Genomic DNA, 20,146 nt, shown 5'->3' with positions numbered 1-20,146 from the left:
CATATGGTAATTCTATTTTTAGTTTTTTGAGGAACCTCCATACTGTATTCCACAGCGGCTGCACCGACTTACATTCCCACCAAGAAGTTTGTACATTTTGATTGCCTTCATCCAATCCCTGCCCATCCCCCACCTCTGGTAACTACAAATTGATCTTTTTTAAAAAAATTGAACTCGAGTTGATGTACAATTTTATATAAGTTACAGGTGTACAATACAGTGATTCACAATTTTTAAAGGTTATACTCCATTTAAAGTTATCATAAAATATTGGCTGTATTCCCTGTGTTGTACAATATATTCTTGTAGCTTTTTAATTTTATGCATAATGGTTTATACCTCTTAATCCCCTACCCCATTCTTGCCCGTCGCCCCCCCCTTCTCCCCACTGGTAACCACCAGTTTGTTCTCTATATCTGTGAGTCTGTTTCTTTTTTGTTATATTCACTAGTTTGTTTAATTTTTAGATTCCACGTAGAGGTGGCATCATACAGTATTTGTCTTTCTCTGTCTGACTTACTTCACTTAGCATAATACGCTCCAAGTCCATCCATGTTGCTGGAAATCGCAAAATTTCATTACATTTTTATGGCTGGGTAGTGTTCCACTGTATATATATACCACATCTTCTTTATTCATTCATCTGTTGATGGATGAATTGCTTCCATATCGTGGCCATTGTAAATAGCATTGCTATGATCATTGAGGTGCATGTATCTTTTCGAATTAGTGTTTTCATTTTTTTGGATATATACCCAGGAGTGGAATTGCTGGGTCATATTGTCATTCTATTTTTAGCTTTTTGAGAAACCTTCATACTGTTTTCCACAGTGGCTGCACCAATTTACATTCCCACCAACAGTGTACGAGGGTTCCCTTTTCTCCTTGTCCTCGTCAACATTTGTTATTTGTTCTTTTTGGTGACAGATGCGAGGTGATATCCATTGTGGTTTTAATTTGCATTTCCCTGATGGTTAATGACGTTGAGCATCTTTTTCATGTGCCTATTGGCCATCTGCATGTCCTCTTTGGAAAAATGTCTGTCCATTTTTTACTCGGGTTGTTTGTGGGTTTTGGGGGTTTTTTTTGATATTGAGTTATATGAGCTATTTATATGTTTTGGATATTAACCCCTTATCAGTCGTATCATTTGCAAACATTTTCTCCCATTCAGTAGGTTGTCTTTTTGTTTTGTCGATGGTTTCATTTGCTGTGCAAAAGCTTTTAAGTTTAATTAGGTCCCATTTGTTTATTTTTGCTTTTATTTCCTTTGCTTTAGGAGACGGATCCAAAGAAATATTGCTATTGATACGATTTATGTCAAAGAGTGTTCTGCTTATGTTTTCCTCTAGGGGTTTTATGGTTTCTGGTCTTACATTTAGGTCTTTAATCCATTTTGAGTTTATTTTTGTATATGGTGTTAGAGAATGTTCTAATTTCATTCTTCTACGTAGCTGTCCAGTTTTTCCACCATTTATTGAAGAGTCATCTCTTTTTCTATGAGTTTGTTTTTGAAGTAAAATTTTGAAGTATAATTGAAGTACAACACGGTGTTAATTCCTGTTACACAACATAGTGACTCAATATTTCTGTGTTTCAAATGATCACGATAAGTCTAATTATGATATGTCACCATACAAAGATATTGCACAGTTATCGACTCTGTTCCCCACATTGTGCATTTTAGACCCGTGACTCATTTATCTCGAGATGTTGCACAGTTGTCGACTCTGTTCCCCACATTGTGCATTTTAGACCCGTGACTCATTTATCTCGCAGCTGGAAGTTTGTGCCTCTTAATCTCTCTCACCTATTTCTCTCTTCCTCCCCCCCCACCTCCCCTCTGGGAACCACCTGTTTGTTCTCTGAATCTGTGACTCAGTTTCCATTTTATGTTTGTTGGCTTATTTGTTTCTTTTTTTAAGATTCAACATATAAGTGAAATCATACAGTTTTTGTCCTTCTCTGTCTGACTTATTTCACTTAGCATAATGCCCTCTAGGACCATCCATGTTGTCGGAAATGGCAGGATTTCATTCTTCTTATGGCTGAGTAGTATTCCATTTTATATATATATATATATAGACATACACACACACACACACGCACGCACACACACACTACATCTTCTTTATCCATTCGTCTGTCAATGGACAGTTAGGTTGCTTCCATATCTTGGCTATCGTAAATAATGCTGCAATGAACGTAAGGGTGCATATATCTTTTCTAATTACTGTTTTCATTTTCTTCAGATAAATACCCAGGAGTGGATTTGCTGGATCATATGGTAGTTCAAGTTTTAACGTTTTGAGGAATTTCCATATTGTTTTTCAGAGTGGCTACATTTAATACTTTTTATTTTGACATGATTTCAGACTTACAGAAAAGTGGCAAGAATATTACAAGGAATCCCATAGGCTCTTTACCTAGGTTCACCAATTATTGACATTTATCACAATTGCTTTATCATTTTTATTCTCTCTCTTTGTTTTTCTGTCTCCCTCTATGTGTGTGTGTGTGTGTGTGTGTGTGTGTGTGTGTGTATGTGTGTGTGTATAAGACATTATTATTTGCATGTAAGTTTTTTTTTGGCCAAGCCATGTGGCATGCAGTATCTTAGTTCCCCCACCAGGGATCGAACCTGCGCCCCCTGCAATGGAAGCACAGAGTCTTAACCACTGGACCGCCAGGGAAGTCCCTAAAATTTTTTATTCTTGAACTGTATTGTACTAAGCTGCAGACATGATAGTTCTTCACCCCTAAATAGTTCAATGTTTATTTCCTAAAAATAGACATTCTCCTACATTCCACAGTACAGTTCTCAAAATCAGAAAATTAACATTTATATAAGGCTGTTATCTACAAACCTTATTCAGATTCCACCAGTTATCCCATTAATGTCCCTTATAGTAAAAGAAAATCCTGAATTGTGCATTACATTTAGTCGTATTGTTTCTTTGGTCTCTTTTATTCTGGATCAGTTCCTCTGTATTTCTTTCTCTTTCATGATTATATTTCAAAGTTTGTAGAATATCCCTCATTTGGGCTTTGTTAGATGCTTCCTCATGACTATTTTCAAAAAAGCCTCGTTGGCAGAATACCACCTGATGTCAGTTTGTCCCAGTGCTACTGGTGACATCAGTTTTGATCACTTGATTAAGGTAATGTCTGCGAAGTTTCTTCACTGTTAAGCATTTTTCCCCTTTGTATGCTAACTTCATAAAACAAGTTGAGAAGTACTTTCTTCCCTTCTATTTTCTGAAAGAGTTTGTATAAGATTAGTGTGAATGCTCCCGTAATTGTCTGATGGACTCTAGGAGAGAAGCCATCTGGACTTTGTGGAAATTTTTTTTTTGAAAATGAATAGATATATAAAGCTATTCAGATTTTCTATTTCATCACGTGTCAGTTTGCGTAAGTTATATTTTTCAAGGAATTTGTCCATCTCCACTAAGTAGTCTAATTTATTGGCATAGTTGTTCATTATATGTATTATAATCCTTTTCATGTATGCAGGATCTATAGTGATACCCTTGCTTTCATCACTAATAGTTGTTACTTGTGTTTCTTCTCTCTCTTCCTTATTAGTCTAACTTGGATTTCATCAATTTTGTTAATCCTTTCAAAGAACCAAATTTTGGATCTGTTAATTTTCTCTCTTGTCTCTTTTCAGTTCCATTGATCTCAGCCATTATCTCTATTATTTCCTTTCTTACACTTCATTTGGGTTTACTTTACTCTTCTTTTTTTAATAAATTTATTTATTTTTGGCTGTGTTGGGTCTTCATTGCTGCACGTGGGCTTTCTCTAGTTGCGGCGAGTGGGGGCTACTCTGTTGCGGTAAGAGTGCTTCTCATTGCGCTGGCTTCTCTTGTTGCAGAGAATGGGCTGTAGAGTACGCGGGCTTCAGCAGTTGTGGCTCGCAGGCCCTAGAGAGCGTAGGCTCAGTAGTTGTGGCGCATGTGCTTAGTTGCTCTGCGGCATGTGGGATCTTCCCAGACCAGGGCTCGAACCCGTGTCCCCTGCATTGGCAGGCGGATTCTTAACCACTGCGGCACCAGGGAAGACCCTTTTGCTCTTTTTTTACAGTTTATTTATGGCAGATCCTCAAGCCATTGATTTTTAGACCTTTTTTCTTTTCTAATATAAGCATATAAAACCATACATTTTCCTCTTAAGTTCCTTTAGCTGCATCCCACAAATTTTTATGTCATGTGTTTTCATTATCATTTATTTTGAAATATTTTCAAACTTGTGATTTCTTCTTTGACCCATGTATTTGAAGTATGTTGCTTAATATCCAAATATTTGCGATTTTTCTAGACAGTTTTTTAATATTTAATTTCATTGTGATCAGAGGATCTCTTCTGTAGGATAAGTCTTTTAAAATTTGTTGTGACTTGTTTTATGGGCCAGTCTATATCTATCTTGTGAACATACCTTATGCACTTAAAAAGAATTGGTATTCTGCTGTTGTTGGGTGTCACGTTCTATAAATGTTAAGTCAAGGTCCTTGGTTGTATTGCTCTGATATATATCTTTACTGATTTTTTTTGTCTGGTTGTTGTATCAATTAATGAGAGAAGTGTGTTAAACTCTCCAGCTATGTGGATTTCCCTATTTCTTGCTTTCAGTCTATTTTTGCTTCATGTATGTTGATGTACTAGTATTAGGTGCATAAGCAAATACGATTATTATGCATTCTTGATGAATTGACCTGTTTATCATTGTGAAGTGGACTGTTTCTCTCTCACACAGTTCTTTGTCTTGACGTCTGTTTTGTCTGATATTAACGTTGCCACTTTTGTTTTTTATTGGAATTTGTACTGTATATATTTTTCCATGCTTTTTCTTTCAAATATATATTTCCTATATTTGAGGTACATTTCTTGTAGCCCACATGCAGTTGGATTTTGCTTTTATTTCCAGTCTGACAATCTCTGCCTTTTTTTTTTTTTTTTTTGCGGTACGCGGGCCTCTCAATGTCGTGGCCTCTCCCGTTGCGGAGCACAGGCTCCGGACGTGCAGGCTCAGCGGCCATGGCTCACGGGCCCAGCCGCTCCGCGGCAGGTGGGATCTTCCCAGACCGGGGCACGAACCCGTGTCCCCTGCATCAGCAGGCGGACTCTCAACCACTGAGCCACCAGGGAAGCCCTCTCTGCCTTTTAATTATGGTATTTACTTGATTTATCTTTAATGTAATTATTGATATGATTAGATTTGCGTCTACTATTTTGCTGTTTTGTTTTCTACTTTCCCATATATTTTTTTGTTCCTCTGTTACCCTTTTTTTGCCTTCTTTTGGCTGATTTTTAAAAAATTTTAGAACTCAGTGTTAATTTATCTGTTGCTCTTTCAACTATGTTTCTGTATGTTCTTTCACATTCTACTTACAGTTTCTGGTATCATTTCTCTTCAGTATAAAGAATCACCTTTATAGAAACTAACACAACATTGTAAAGCAGCTATACTCCAATAAAAATTAAAAAAAAAAAAGGATCACCTTTCGCATTTCTTGTAAGTCTGGCTTACAACAATGAACTCCCTTAGTTTTCATTTATTTGAAAATGTTCTATTTTGCCCTGATTCTTGAAGGATATTTTAAAAATGCATATGTATATCTCTTAACACATTTAGAAGTTTTTCATATTTTCTTCTTCAAAGATTTCTTTCTGTCCCATTCTCATTGTCCTCTCCTCCTGGGATTTCTAACTGCATGTGCTTTAGAAGTTTCTATATTGTTCCACAGATCTCTGAGGATCTGTTGACCTTTTCAGTCTCTTTTCTCTTTTCTTCAGATATCTATCAATCTATCTTCCAGTTCACTGGCTCTTTAATCTTTCTTCTCCAAACACCAGCCAATAAAAATGTTAAGACCATCCAATAATTTCTTTTCAATCACAGATTTTATGTATTTTATTTAGTCTAAAATCACCACTAGGCTCTTTTTATTAATTTATGTTTTCCTTATATTTTTGAGCATGTTTGTAAGAGCTGTTTTAAAATCCTTATCTGCTAATTCCAATGTCTAGGTCATCTTGGGGTTGATCTCCCTTGATGATTGCCCTTTCTCTTAAATATAGGTTACATTTTCCTATTTCTATGTATGTCTAGTAATTTGAGATTGTATTCTAGACATTTTGAATGATGTTAAGACTCTGATTCTTTTATATTTCTCTAAAGAGTATTGTTATTTTTAAAAATTTTAGCATGCAGTTAACTTGGCTGGGCTCAAAATCCAAACTCTGTCTTTCCTCTGGTGGGCTGCAGTGGAAATAATTTTCAGCTCTTTTATCTTAGCTGGTCTGCTTGGAGTCTGTACCACCCTTGTGAAGTTCAAGGATTAGCTTTGGAGAGAGTTTATAGGTAGAATTTGGGATTCTCCCATGTGGCTCTCTCTGGAATTTCCCACTTCACTTTCCATTTGCTATTGTCACCTTGAACTCTGTTCTTTGATTCTTTAATCAGTAAGACCATAGATTTCTGTGTGAGTTTCCTTCACCCTGCATGGCACCAAAAAAGAGTAAAAACATACAACTCAACTATTGCTGGTCCTTTCCTTCAAGTTTTAACTCCCCTCCACTGTCTGCCTGTTTATGGTCAGTCTCCAGCCACTTCAGGTAACTGTTTCATATATTTTGTCCAGAGTGTACAATTGTTACCTTGGGAGGGTTGGTCCATTTAAGTGTCTCCACCATTCATGGAAATAGAACTCCTCCTGTGTCCTTTTGACATGTCCCTATCATTCCTTGACCACTTCCTAACTTTATGACCAAAAAGATGTTTCAATCTCATGTTGTATTTTCCCTGAGATGGAATAAGTCATTTCTCCAAGGATTCCTGGTTCCTTTTTGTGCAAAACGGTATTTAGAAACTAAGATCTGGGTTCTAGGTGTATTTACTCCTACTGAAGTATCTGTCTTTCTAGGCCTTCTCAATGGACAGACCAAGAAAATATATGTGTGTACATACATGCACACACAACTATATCTGTCTATCTACAGGTAAATAAGTTTACAACCATTAGTCCTTAATTCCAGTCCATCATCAAAAAGCTCATTCTGTTTCTTCCCCCTTTTCATATTTCTTATCCCCTTCTTCAACAGTAAGAAACCTGGCTCCAATTATTCACAACATATTTAGTTATTTCTTCAGCCCTAGGATACATAGAAAGTAGTCAGAATTACTAGCCTATACCTTTGAGGAAATAAACCCTTTTAACTAGAATTCAATATTTGTTTAGAGTTCTTCTTGTCTTTGGCCTGAGGGTATAAATCTAAACACGGTGTTTATTTATTTTTAAATATTTATTTATTTCGTTGTGCTGGATCTTAGTTGCGGCACACAGGCTCCTTAGTTGCAGCAGGCGGGCTCCTTAGTTGTGGCATGAGAACTCTTAGTTGTGGCGTGCATGTGGGATCTAGTTCCCTGACCTGGGGTCAAACCTGGGCCCCCTGCACTGGGAGTGTGGAGTCTTATCCACTGCGCTAGGAAAGTCCGCAAACACGGTGTTTAAATGTTAGTTGGAGTTAATCTCCCACCCACCCCGTGTGATGTTGTAAATCATTCGAAGTACAGTTGGTTCACTGGTTTCTGTTTGTATTCCATTTTCAGGTTCCCCCTATCTTTATTGATTTTGTGCATTTATTTTTTGATTATGTGAAACATTAACAAGTTTCCAAAAGTCAGAATTACACAAAATGGGATCTTTTGCCCAAGCATCCTTGACCGTAGCACCCTAGCTGGACATCTGTCCAGGGCCCTGTGTTTCAGAATCTAAAGACTCTGCTTTCCCACCTACCTTGGGGGAATAGTGTCATTCTCTAATCTTAATATTAACACTGACCCTCCTAATTCCTAATTGGTTAAATTGTGGCAAAACCAAATTGCATAATAAAATACCTGTCTAAAGATCAAATGACATGGGTTTGAAAAAATTTAAATACAATCAAGCAGCGTGCTGTTCTTCTCAGGTTTACTTTGAGTTACACGATGGTCTCCCCTTCCTCTTTCTGAAGTTTATCATTTGCAGCTGATAACTAACAGACCCTCATGCTGATCTCTTAACACACATTGCTTCTTTTGTTTTTGGCCATGCCATGTAGCATGTGGGATCTTAGTTCCCTGACCAGTGATTGAACCCGTGCCCCCTGCAGTGGAAGGGTGGAGTCTTAACCACTGGACCACCAGGGAAGTCCCACATTGCTTCATTTTTTTTTTTTGCGGTACGCGGGCCTCTCACTGTTGTGGCCTCTCCCGCTGCGGAGCACAGGCTCCGGACGCGCAGGCTCAGTGGCCACGGCTCATGGGCCCAGCCGCTCCGCGGCATGTGGGATCCTCCCGGACCGGGGCACGAACCCGTGTCCCCTGCGTCGGCAGGCAGACTCTCAACCACTGCGCCACCAGGGAGGCCCACATTTTTAAGGTATAATTTCTTGGGGTACAATTTACATATGGGGAAAACCCCTTCAAGTTTTGATAAACTCATACAGTTGTGTACCCATCAACACAGTCCTGATACAGAATAGTTCCATCACCCCAAAAATTTCCTTCCTGCTGCTCATTGTCATCAGCCTTTCCCCCACCCCCTGTCCCTGGCAACCACTGAGATGTTGTCTGTCCCTATGGTTTGGGCTATTCCAGGATGTCACATGAAATGGAATCATACAACACGTAAGCTTTGAGTATGGGATCTTCTGCCCAACGTAACGTGGTTGAGGTTCATCAAAGTTGTATGTATCCGTAGTTCTTTTTCCTTTTTACTGGTGAGTAATATTCTATTCTATGGATATACTGCAGTTTATCCATTCACAGCTGAAGGATATTTGAGTTGTTTCCCGTAATTTCCAATTATGAATAAAGCTTCAATAATCATTGGTCTATAGGTTTTTGTGGGAACATATGGTTTCATTTCTCTTGGGTGAATACCTAGGAGTAGGATTGCTGGGTTGTGTGGCAAGTATATGTTTATAGGAACCTGCCAGACTGTTTCCAGAGTAGCAGCACCATTGTCCATTCCCACCAGCGATGTGTGAGCGTTCTAGTTGCTCTGCATCCTTGCTAGCAATTTGTACTGGCAGTTTTTGGCTTTGGGTTTTTTTGTTTGTTTGTTTCTTTGATCAGTCGAATTGTTTTTGTAGTTGTATCTCATTTTGGTCTTAATTTGCATTTCCCTAATGACTAATTTTGTCAAACATCTTTTCATTGCCTTATTTGCCACTTGTAAATCTTTTTTGGTGAAGTGTCTATTCAAACCTTTTGCCCATTTAAAAAATCAAGTGGCTTGTTTTTTATTATTGAATTAGGGAACCATTTATACAAGTCCTTTATCAGGGGTTTTAAAATATCTTCTCCTGATCTATGTCTTTTTATTTTTTTAATGGTGTCTTTTGAAAAGTGGAGGTAGAAATATTTGGCTGAGGGCACAAATTTTTCTCTCATATTTTTTTTCTAGAAGTGTTATGATATTAGGTTTTAAGTTTAGGTGTGTGGTTAATTTTATTTATTTATTATTGAAGTACACTTGATTTCCAATGTTGCGTTAGTTTCAAGTGTATAGCAAAGTGATTCGTTTTATATATATATATATATATATATATATCTTTTTCAGATTGTCTTCCATTATAGGTTATTACAAGATATGGAATACAGTTTCCTGTGCTATAGAGCAGGACCTTGTTGTTTATCTGTTTTATATACAGTAGTGTGTATCTGTTAATCCCAAATTCCTAATTTATCCCTCCTTCACCCTTTCCCCTTTGGTAACCATAAGTTTGTTTTCTATGTCTGTGAGTCTGCTTCTGTTTTGTAAATAAGTTCATTTGAGTCATATTTTAGATTCCACATATAAGTGCTCGCATATGATATTGATATTTGTCTTTCTCTGACTTACTTCACTTAGTATGATAATCTCCAGGTCCATCCATGCTGCTGCAATGGCATATTTTATTCTTTTTATGGTTGAGTAATATTCCATTGCATATCTGTACCACATCTTTTTTTTTTAATTTTATTTTATTTATTTTTTTATACAGCAGGTTCTTATTAGTTATCTATTTTATACACATCAGTGTATACATGTCAATCCCAATCTCCCAATTCATCACACCACCACCACCACCCCTGCCACTTTCCCCCCTTGGTGTCCATACGTTTGTCCTCGACATCTGTTATACCACAACTTCTTTATCCATTCATCTGCTGATGAACACTTAGGTTGCCTCCAGGGCTTGGCTATTGTAAATAATGCTGCTATGAACATTGGGGTGCATGTATCTTTTCTTTTATTTATTTTTTTAAAATTTTAATTTTATATTGGAACATATTAACAATGTTGTGTCAGTTTCAGGTGCACAGCAGAGTGATTCAGTTAAGCATATACATGTATCTATTCTTTTTCAAATTCTTTTCCCATTTAGGTTATTACAGAATATTGAGCAGAGTTCCTTGTGCTATACAGTAGGTCCTTGTTGGTAATCTATTTTAAATATAGTAGTGTGTACATGTCAGTTCCCAACTCCCAATCCTTCCCTCCCCCACCCTCCCCCCGGTAACCATAAGTTCGTTCTCTAAGTCTGTTTTGTAAATAAGTTCGTTTGTATCATTTTTTTCTTAGATTCCGCATATAAGCAATATCATATGATATTTGTCTTTCTCTGTCTGACTTAATTAACTTAATATAATGTGGATAATCTCCAGGTCCATCCATGCTGTTGCAGATAGCATATTTCATTCTTTTCTTATGGCTAATATTCCATTGTATATATGCACCACATCTTCTTTATCCGTTCATCTGTTGATGGACACTTAGGTTGCTTCCATGTCTTGGCTATTGTAAATACTGTTGCAATGAACATTGGGGTGCCTGTATCTTTTCGAATTAGAATTTTCATCTTTCCTGGATATATGCTCAGGAGTGGAATTGCTGGATCATATGGTAACTCTATTTTTATATTTTTCAAGACCCTCCTTACTGTTCTCCATAATGGCTGCACCAGTTTACATTTTCACCAACAGTGTAGGAGGGTTCCCTTTTCTTATATGGTTAATTTTGAATTAATTTGTGTATCTGTTTGGGTAAAGTTCACGATAGTTTTTTCACATGTGGATTTCCAAACAATTCAGCACATTTATTAAAAAGACTATCCTTTTCCCGGTTAGTTACCTTTGCACTTTTGTCAAAAATCAATTGACAATTTGTGTATGGGTCTATTCCTCGATTCCACACTGTTCTATTGACATTATTTCACACTGGTTAACATCTTGTAGGGCATGGTGACATAGGGCCCTAAAATGTAAGGAATTTGAAAAAGATGATTTCAAGATTCTGCGAGAAATTCCCATCTGTATAGAAAGTGCTCTGGACTCTGTGATAGAGGTTAGCAAGAGCTCTATGTCTGGTAGCACAGAACAAGGGTGTCTAACCCAGCCTGGGGGTGCAGAAAGGCCAAGCAAGGCTTCTTGGAGGTGGTGACCCCCGAGTCAAACCTTGAATGAAAGGAGAGAGGTATAAGGGCATTTGAACCATGTCAAGACCCTACTGGAGCCCCATGGGGTCAGGAGATGTAAATGGTTCTGATAAAAGCAAGAATTTCTCTAAATGCATGAGTTATGTATTGGAATGGGACTAGCTTAAGGGTGTGTGGGACTAGCTTAAGGGTGTGGAATCTTTTTCTCAAGTGGGTGGAAGAGACCTCTGAGCAATTTTTCTCTCCGTAGAATTCCAGGTTGGACCCCTCGAGACTTTCTGGGTGTCAGTTTTGTTGTCTGTAAAATGGGGGCTTTCTATCACGTTGATCCGTGACCCTCCTGAGCAGGATTCAGCACTGGTATTAACAGACACGCCTCATCAGGCTTGCTGCTTTTCGGCCAAATCTCTTTTATTTGTGAATTAGCTTGCTTGGTCCTTGGGGCATCCTGCAGGAGAGGTGGTTTAATTTGGTCCATTTCCCAGATATGCTCTCTCTGACATGAATTAGAATTTTATCATGGATCTAGGAACTTCCTGCCCCAGGATTCTTTGCCTTCCTTCCCAAAGCAGCCCAGTACCCTGGGCTGACCCCCTTCTTTGTATGGGTTCTCTCCCATCCTCTGCAGGTACCATCAAGGTCACTGCCGGCTCAGCTGTGCTGGGATTCCTCTTGCGGGACAAGCATGAGAAGGCAGGGAACAGCACCAGTGTGCACAGTGTGACCTGCATCCTTGTCCAGAATGGCAGCCAGGCCTTGCCAGGAGAGCTCCAGCTGAGGGGGCGACTGCAGGCCCAGACGGGGAGCCTTGAGGGCCAGGCCAGCCTCCATGCTGACACGGTCAGCCTAGCTCTGGGTGGAGTCTGCATCTGGGGCCCTGGGCACGGCCAGCTCTCGGTCACACTGAGTCACAACATCAACACCTTGCGTGAGGCAGGTAGGAGGGGTGGATAGGGCCCAATGGCTTCCTCCCCCAAAGACTCCCAGGGCCTGAAGCCTAGGGAGTTAAAGGAGCCCCCAGTCCCCAAACCCACCTTCCAGCTCTATTTCCTCCCCCTACCAGCTTCTCCCAGTGCCTCCATCTTCCCTGGGCTGTTATTCAGCCAGAACACTGGTTGCTACCCAGTACAGACACACCTCCAAACTGGAGGCAGGCGCCCCTGCCACTGGCCCCTCCCCCAGGACTCTCTGCCCCCAGTCTGGCTTCTCCAGCTTGGAAGCCTGGTCTAGCAGGGCCTCCAGGATGTTCTCGGCACTGTGGTTAAGAAATAGCTTGGACACCCCCAGCTCTAGCTTCTTGGGGACATTTCCACGGGACCTGGGGGGGCCCAAAGGTGCAGCAACAAGAGGAGAGCACAGGATCAGACCTCTGTTCCCCTCGTGCTTTCTGAGAGCCCATGCCCTGTCTTTGGGGAGGTAGGAATCCAAAGGGGACGCGGGGCCTATCACTTGCTAGGTGTGGCCATTGTAGGTAGTAGGTGGGAGCTGGGGGGTTTGTCTGCCTCAGGGCTCAGGGGACCCTCCAGAGAGAAGGAGGGCTGTCAGTGACCCCGTTCTGGCTCCCGTGTTGTGTACCATCTTCTGGTTCCTCTCATCCCCAGGACTCCCCTCCCAGGTGGAGATGCTCCTACTGCACAGCCACGTGGCTTCCAACCTCTCAGTGCATGTGATGCTGCGTAGTGCAGAGCGTCTGCTGGATGCTGCCCTTGGCCTGGAGGGCCTGGTCACCAGCGCCCTGGGCAGCCGGCTCCGTGCCAGCCTTGGCCACACGGTGCCCGGCCTCAGGCGCTGGGGCCTCCCCTTCTCCGTGGACGGCCGCGGGCACTTGCAGGTGGGTGAGGGGGCTGGGCCCGGGCCCCGTGGGGGCAGTGGGCTTGAGAGACACCCACAGCTTTGCTTCTCGCAGAGCGTGGGACCCAGTCTGGCGGTCGCGCTGGTGGTGAACGTGGATGGCGATCAGCTTCGTGTAGCCCTGGAGAGGAGGGGAGCCGGCGGCCGCTGGGGGCTGGCCCTGGGGCTGCACCACGGCCTCTCAAGGTTCCAGGTAAATGACCCGAAGTCCCCATTTGGGCGGGGCCCACTGCCTATGCAACTTCTCTAGTCACCTTCCCAGCTCCCACCAGCTTGCCCCTCCCACCTCCCTAGCCCCTCCCACCAGCTTGCCCCTCTCACCGTCCCAGCCCCTCCCACCTTCCCTCCCAGCCTCTCACCAAATTTCCCATCCTCCTTTCCCATCCATCCTTTCTCCTTTCCTCCCACCCTCTCCTCCCATCCATCATCCACCCTCCCTTCCTTCCTCCCCACCCTGCCTTCTACTCTTCTTCTCTGTCTTCTGTCCACTTGTCCTCCTGTCCCTCTGTCAACGCTCCCTCCCCTGCCCTCGTAAATGGAAGTGTATTTGAGGCAGCTCCCTCAGAGGCGCTCTGGGTCTATCTAGTAAAATGAAAACTGCTGAGACTCTCACCCTTCAGCTCGTGTTCCTGGTTACCTCCCCTGGAGAAACCTGGAACACTAGACAAGGAAACACACACACAGCTGTCTTTTGCATTGTTCTCAAGAACAAAAGGCAGGAAACCACCTCTGGGCCTGGCACAGGTGTGGCTAAACCATCCAATGTGTCCGAGTGTCAGGGTGAGCGAGCCAGCCATGCGGCCCGAATCCAGCCTGCTTCATCACTTAACAATTGTGCAACTTTAGTCCAGTTGCTTACTCTTTCTGTGCCTCAGTGTTCTCATCTGCAAAATGGGACTGTTAATAATCCCTGCCTCCCACGTTTACCTTGAGGATTAGATGAGGAACCAGTTAGAACCTGGCACTCAGGTTGCTTCTTTTTTTTTCTCGTTACTTCTGTTTTTGACGATTCTGTGGGTTAGCACTTAGGTCTGCACAAACCTCTCTTTGGGGGTTATCTTCCCAGGGAGGCCTTCACAAAGGGAGATGGGGTCAAGCTGTATCTCAGTACTCTGTCCAGGGTTAAGATCGGGGAGAGACACCTCATGCCTACACATGCCCCCTACCCACCCTGCTTGTCTCCCTAGGTCAACTGCAGTGGAGACGCTTCGCCTGCCCAGCTGTCAGGGCTGTGCTGGGGGGACGTCCCTGGGTGGCCTCACGAGGTACAAGGGTCTCTGTCACAGGCAGGGCAGGGTGGGAGATGGTGGTCTGCCCCTGGGGGGGGGTCACAGGCTGAGCACCAGGGGCTGCCTACTGGATGGCTTGGGACCTGTGGCCACTGCCAGGCCGACCCACATGGTCCCCTCCTCCAAGCCCTTCACGTCCCCAGTAACATGCATCTGGGCTCCCGGGCCTGAGGGGACCCAGCCCAACCTGACAGCAGATGGGTGGTCCCTTCTGTAAGCACACTTAGACAGTGACCCAGAATCCAAGTGTTTCAAGCCAGCCTCTGCCGCGGTGAGCTGGGCTGGTGACAGACATCGCTGGGTCTTTGGAGGGAGACAGACCGTGGGGCTCACAGGCACGCATGCTGCCCGGGCTGGGGCACAGCACAGCTTAAGTAGCTCCGAGCTCTCCCGGGCCAGGGTGCAGGTGGGTAGTAGGTCCCCTCCTTCGAAGGCAAGGCATGGCTGGGAGACCTGAGCACAAGGCCTGGACTCCCTGATCCCCAGCGGGGTCCTGTGGCTCCTGGGCCAAGAGCTGTGGGTGAACTGGACGTGGGGCGACCACTGGGGTTGCCTGCAGACCTTGTCAGTGCTGCCCTGTGGGCAGCTGGGTGGGCAGCTTGTGGTAGGCCTGGCTCAGCTGAGCTCTCAGTGCAGTTGGCTCTGGGGGGCCAGCCCGTGAGCACAGCCCTGAGGACGGCCTGGAGGAGGAGGACAGAGGTTTTTCTGATCTTTAGGATCTGCTCTGGGGCCAGGCAGACATGAGCCTGGAGGTGCTGAGCAGATGCTGCAAGGTGTCTGGCCTGGGGCCCTGCCTGGGGGTCCTGGGAGCTGGTGCTATGGTCTCACTGCCTGGCTGTCCAGATAGAGGGAACGTGGCCTCCTTGGGAGGACTGTTTCTGCCAGCTTCACCTCTGTGAGCGTAAAAGATGCAGTACTTTCATGCCTCCAGCTTGGCAGTGGTAGCAGCTCCACCCAGTACAGGGACCAGAAAATCAGACCAACACAACTTCCTGCCCAGACCTGCCACTCACCTGCTGTGTGACTTTTAGCCAGGCGTTAACCTCTCTGAGCCTCAGCCTCGTCATCAGTAAACTGCAGGTGGCAACACCTACCTTGCACTGTCGAGCATGAAATGGGCCAGCGCATGTCAGGTCCCATCTCAATTTGGTATCCTCTCTTTTGGCGTGGTTTCAGCTACCAGGGAATCATGATCTCATTTTACAGATGTGGAAACTGAGGCTCAGGGAGGTGAAGTCACCTTCCCAAGGTCACACAGTGGCCTGAATGGCAGGAGGGTTAGCCAAGAGAATTGAGGATGAGGATTGAAAGGGTCTTAATGAGCTAGACAGATGGGCTGCCTCCCCCCCAGAGGAAACCTAAGACCGAGGGGGCACGTGGAGTTAGCAGCTACACCTGCGAGAAAGACTCAGGGCTGGGGCGCGAGGGTGACTTCGGAAAAGACTAACTGAGCGGGAAGGTTAGGACAAGAGCCATGAATGGACGGCCCTTCCCTCCGAGAGCCGTGGTCTGGAATTCCAGGAAAGGGCTGGAAATTGGGCATTCCTTAGTCCTAGAGCAGGTCAGCAACGTCCAGGCGGGAGAATCCGTGGGCTGTGCCCTGTGGGCGGCCACCCCGAGCTCCGTGGCTCCTCTGTGGCCTCCATTTAGCTGTGGTGGGGGTGATACGTGCATTCACCCTGTCGTCAGTGGTGCTGTCCCCACCCCAGGTGGACAGATGAGCACTGGGTGACAGGAAAGGGCTGAGAGCAGCTCCTGGTTCTGTCACGGGCGTGCAGACACTCCAGGACCCCCAGGTACACTACTTAGAGATGCAGTGACTTCCATTTGAGGCGTTAAGCGGGATGTGTCCAGACCAGAGAGGTTGAGAGGCCCGAGGTTCCATTATGGAAAAGAGAGGAGGAAACGGGAGGGAGGACCCAGAGGCCTCATGGGGAGCGGGGGAGCGGGCAGCAGGGGCCCTAAAGTGCTCTGAACGGTCGAATTTCTTGACTCCCTGGGAGGCCGGTTTCAGCTCTTCAGAGAGAAGTGCTTCACGTGAGCATCACCTGTTAAGGGGTGGTGGTGGGTGCCCCTGGGGCATGGGGGCTCCCTTGACCACCTGTGGACAGGCAGGAGGTGGACACACTTGGTGGGGTGTTGTAGGGACACCCGCTCGGGCTCACCTTGCCTTTCTTGGCGGCAGAATCCAGCTGTGCTTACCTTGAATGGCTCCTTCCTGGTCCACACCTTTGGGGCCAGCCTGGCGGCTCAGGTATCTTCTGGGGACACTTTCGCCCGGGCCCACGTCCACACAGCCTGCGGCCGCCATGCCTACCTGGACACCAGCCTCCAGCACACATGGCCTCCACTTCAAGCGCTAGGGGTGCCCCCCGACAACCACATCCGAGTGTCCGTCGGGGGAGACGAACCCCCCAGGGCCCAGCTGGAGGTGGCCCTGGGCCCATGCACCCTGACTGCTCATGGGGACGTCAGGACAGAGGCCAACGCCATGCACAACTGGACCCTGGCCCTGGTGAATCACTGCCCCCTGCTGGAGGTAAGCCCCCACCCCACCGGTCAATGTAGGTTCCCACCTCCCTCCACAAGTTATTAACCGCCTGCTGTATGCCCAGCTCTGCACTCAGCATGAGAAACTTTAGTCTTTTTTTGCCGTTGTCACTTGAATGGGGGACTCGTTGACTACAAAGCTTTGAGCCAAAGGTGGGACCAGAACTGAATTTTCTCCCCTTTTGCAAAGGGCCTTCCTGAGACACCGGTTCGCTTCCTTTCTGGGGCTCAAGTTGATTCTGTTCTCACATCTCACTTGCCCCGTTCCTGGGGTTGAGGCCCCGGGAGTGAGAATGAGAATCGTACGAAGCAGCAGCTGGTATTCGTTAGGCACGTGTGCTGAGTGCCCTCTGAGGCCCCTTCGGTCCTCAGCCCTGGGAGGAAGGGGCTGCTTGTACCCCTCCTTTCATCCCCATCTTGGGTCCCTGCCCCCATGTGGGGTGCGTCCTGGGCCCCAGGGGAACGAGTTGCTTAAGGTGTCTACCCTCCAGCCAGTGAACATTGATGTTAGTGATGTATTTCCAATAGCCGGTGCTTTCTGGGTGCCTGGCTCTGGGCTCACAGGTATTAACTTTCTTACATCTCCCAGCAACTTCTGATGCTATGAATCAACTCCCATTTTAGAGATGGGTAAGCTGAGGTTGCAGGTTGGAACAACCGAGTTAGTGGTGGAGCCAGAACTTGAGCCCAAACCTCTCCATGGGATACCCTTGGTATCAGTCACCTTGCAGAGGGAGGTGCTGGTAGAGTTCAGGCTGTGGGTCCACTGCTGCCCTCTTCGCACCCAGGCCCGTCTCCAGCTCCCCCACCTTGGCTTCTGGAGCTGCCCCTAAATCTGACCACTTTCCCCATATTCCAGGCAACTGGAATCCCACAGGCCCTGCACTCCGAGGGCCGCCTGAGCTGGGGACCCTGTGAATTCGACCTGGCCGCAGGCCTCCTTAGTGACCACGGAGACGCCCACCTGCAGCTGGCCCGTACCTGCGGGGCCCAGCCTTCTGCCCTGGGGCACCTGACCCACTCCCTGCCCCTTCTGGGTCGCCTGGGCCTGCCGCCCGGGAGCGCCATCAGCCTGACTGCCCGGCCCGGCCCCCGCACCAGCCGCGGCTCCCTGGCCCTCCGGATGGGGCCGTGCCAGCTGCGGGGTGTGCTGGAGCAGCAAGCTGAGAACCACAGCACATGGACACTGACCACTGAGCCGGGCTGCCCGCTGCTGGAGGTGCGTATGGCGGGCCAGCAAAGTGACTGGAGAGGCAGCATCCAGAGCCCCTGTCAGCATGAGGCCTGAGCCTGGCTGGCACTCCCCTCCAGGGGCTTCCCAAGACCCCAGCTACTATTTCCCAAAAACCCTGTCGGATACTTGGTTCCTCTTATCACTAATCCCACATTCCCATTCGGCAGATGAGGAAATCGAGGCTGGGAGAGATTAGCGGCACGCTGTGAAACTAAAGGACCACAGATTCAGAATATAAATTCTGAATATAAACTCTTATAAAAGTCTATCTTCTTAGTAAAATTCTGAGGGCAGGAAGGGAATGACGGAAGCTGTCCTCAGCTGACAGTGGGGAACAGTCACATCTTGGTTTCATAACCTGTTAAAAACCACAGGCTGGGTTTTATCTGAGCTGAGAGATGGTCTGAGAATTGTCCTGTGATGTTTTGGGGAGGGGAATCCCTGACGCTGGAGTCTGGGTCAGCAGAGAGGACTGGTGCCCTCGTCCGAGTGGGACAGGTCACTCCCCTGTCTCCTGACGGAGCTTCCTGGGCACCGGGACAGGGTCTGGTCCACTCGGCATCCCTGAGCATAGGGCTGGGTGCCCACAGATGCTCTGTCAGTGTTAATCAGGTCAACACAGGATTGGGCCATGAGAGAGTAGTGCATCACGGGATAAAGCAGGTCTGCCCACTAGAACTTTCTATGATGATGGAAATGTTTCATTATTTGATATCCAGGACAGGAGCTGCCAGCCATGTGTAGCTTAAAATGGGCTCACTAGTGCTACGGAAGAACCTGAATTCTTTCTTTTACTTTATTTTAATTTAAATTGAACCAGCCCCAGTCTGAAGCTTAGACTGAAGACAGATCAGGTTCAAACCTTGGCTCTGCTACTTACTAGCTATATGACCCTGGACAATTACTTCGCCTCTTTGAGCTTCAGTTTTCCCATCTGTAATGTGGGGATATTACCTACCCATTTCAGAGCCATCAAATAGGGTGAAAAGAGGACATTCTTGTGAGTTACTTAGCATGAGGCTGTGCACGTACCAAGTGTTCTACGATGGACAATTGTCGTGTATTACGATTGCTGCTGCAGTGTGTTGTTACTGTAACGGGGGAGGGGCACAAGCTGGTAGGCAGGGCTGGAGGGGTAAGAGGGTAGAAGATGGAGAATCAGGGTCACTCCTGATGTGGGACCACCTTCCGACCCCGCTCTCTATGGTCCTGCAGGGCTTGGGCCTCCCAGCAGGGGTACAGCTCAGTGGCTCCCTGCAGGCCTCAGGTAGGGAAGCAGAAGCTTCAGGGGTCCTCGCAGCGGCCGGCCAGACTGCCTCCCTGACCTTGGCGGTGGCCCTGCACCCATCCGAGGCCACACTTCGAGCGAAGATGAGGCACACGCTGCTTTCACTGCACTCCATTCCCCCAGAGACCTCGCTGACCGTCCAGCTTGGGTGGGAGGCCGGACACCAGCTGGGCCTGGAGCTGCACGCGGGGGCCTGTGAGCTTTGGGGCAGCGGCGAGCTGCAGCTGGACCCCTGGCTGCAATGGCGGGTGCTGTCCGAGAGCTCCTGTGAGGCCCTGCAGGTAGGTGTGCCAGGGGTGAGCAGGAGGGGTGGGCACCAGAGTCTCCAGGGGACAGGACAGGGACCTCCTTTTTGACCACTGCCCAAACCAGAGAGATTGGGTGAACCCTGGAGGGATGGACTCCTCAGATACTTACTGAGGAGCTCCTCTGTGCCCTGGACATACGCCCATAAACAAAGCAGATA

At 46.2% G+C, this 20,146-nt stretch overlaps 1 protein-coding gene across 1 annotated transcript in view; it reads left to right on the top strand.

Annotated features, from left to right (window-relative positions):
• The window catches only part of LOC101269628 (uncharacterized), a gene marked incomplete at its 5' end in the record, with an annotated part of 266,122 nt that overhangs the window by 198,215 nt on the left and 47,761 nt on the right, over positions 1 to 20,146 (top strand). Inside the window, 4 exons of the mRNA XM_049699406.1 lie at positions 12,097 to 12,405; positions 13,070 to 13,299; positions 13,375 to 13,512; positions 14,507 to 14,584. Of these exons, the coding sequence (XP_049555363.1) occupies positions 12,097 to 12,405; positions 13,070 to 13,299; positions 13,375 to 13,512; positions 14,507 to 14,584 (755 nt within the window). The remainder of the gene's footprint in view (positions 1 to 12,096; positions 12,406 to 13,069; positions 13,300 to 13,374; positions 13,513 to 14,506; positions 14,585 to 20,146) is intronic.

Source organism: Orcinus orca, chromosome 16 (assembly GCF_937001465.1).
Source record: "Orcinus orca chromosome 16, mOrcOrc1.1, whole genome shotgun sequence".
Lineage (NCBI taxonomy): Eukaryota > Metazoa > Chordata > Mammalia > Artiodactyla > Delphinidae > Orcinus > Orcinus orca.
Note: the sequence above shows the minus strand (reverse complement) of the source record. Positions and strands in the feature narration are given on the sequence as shown.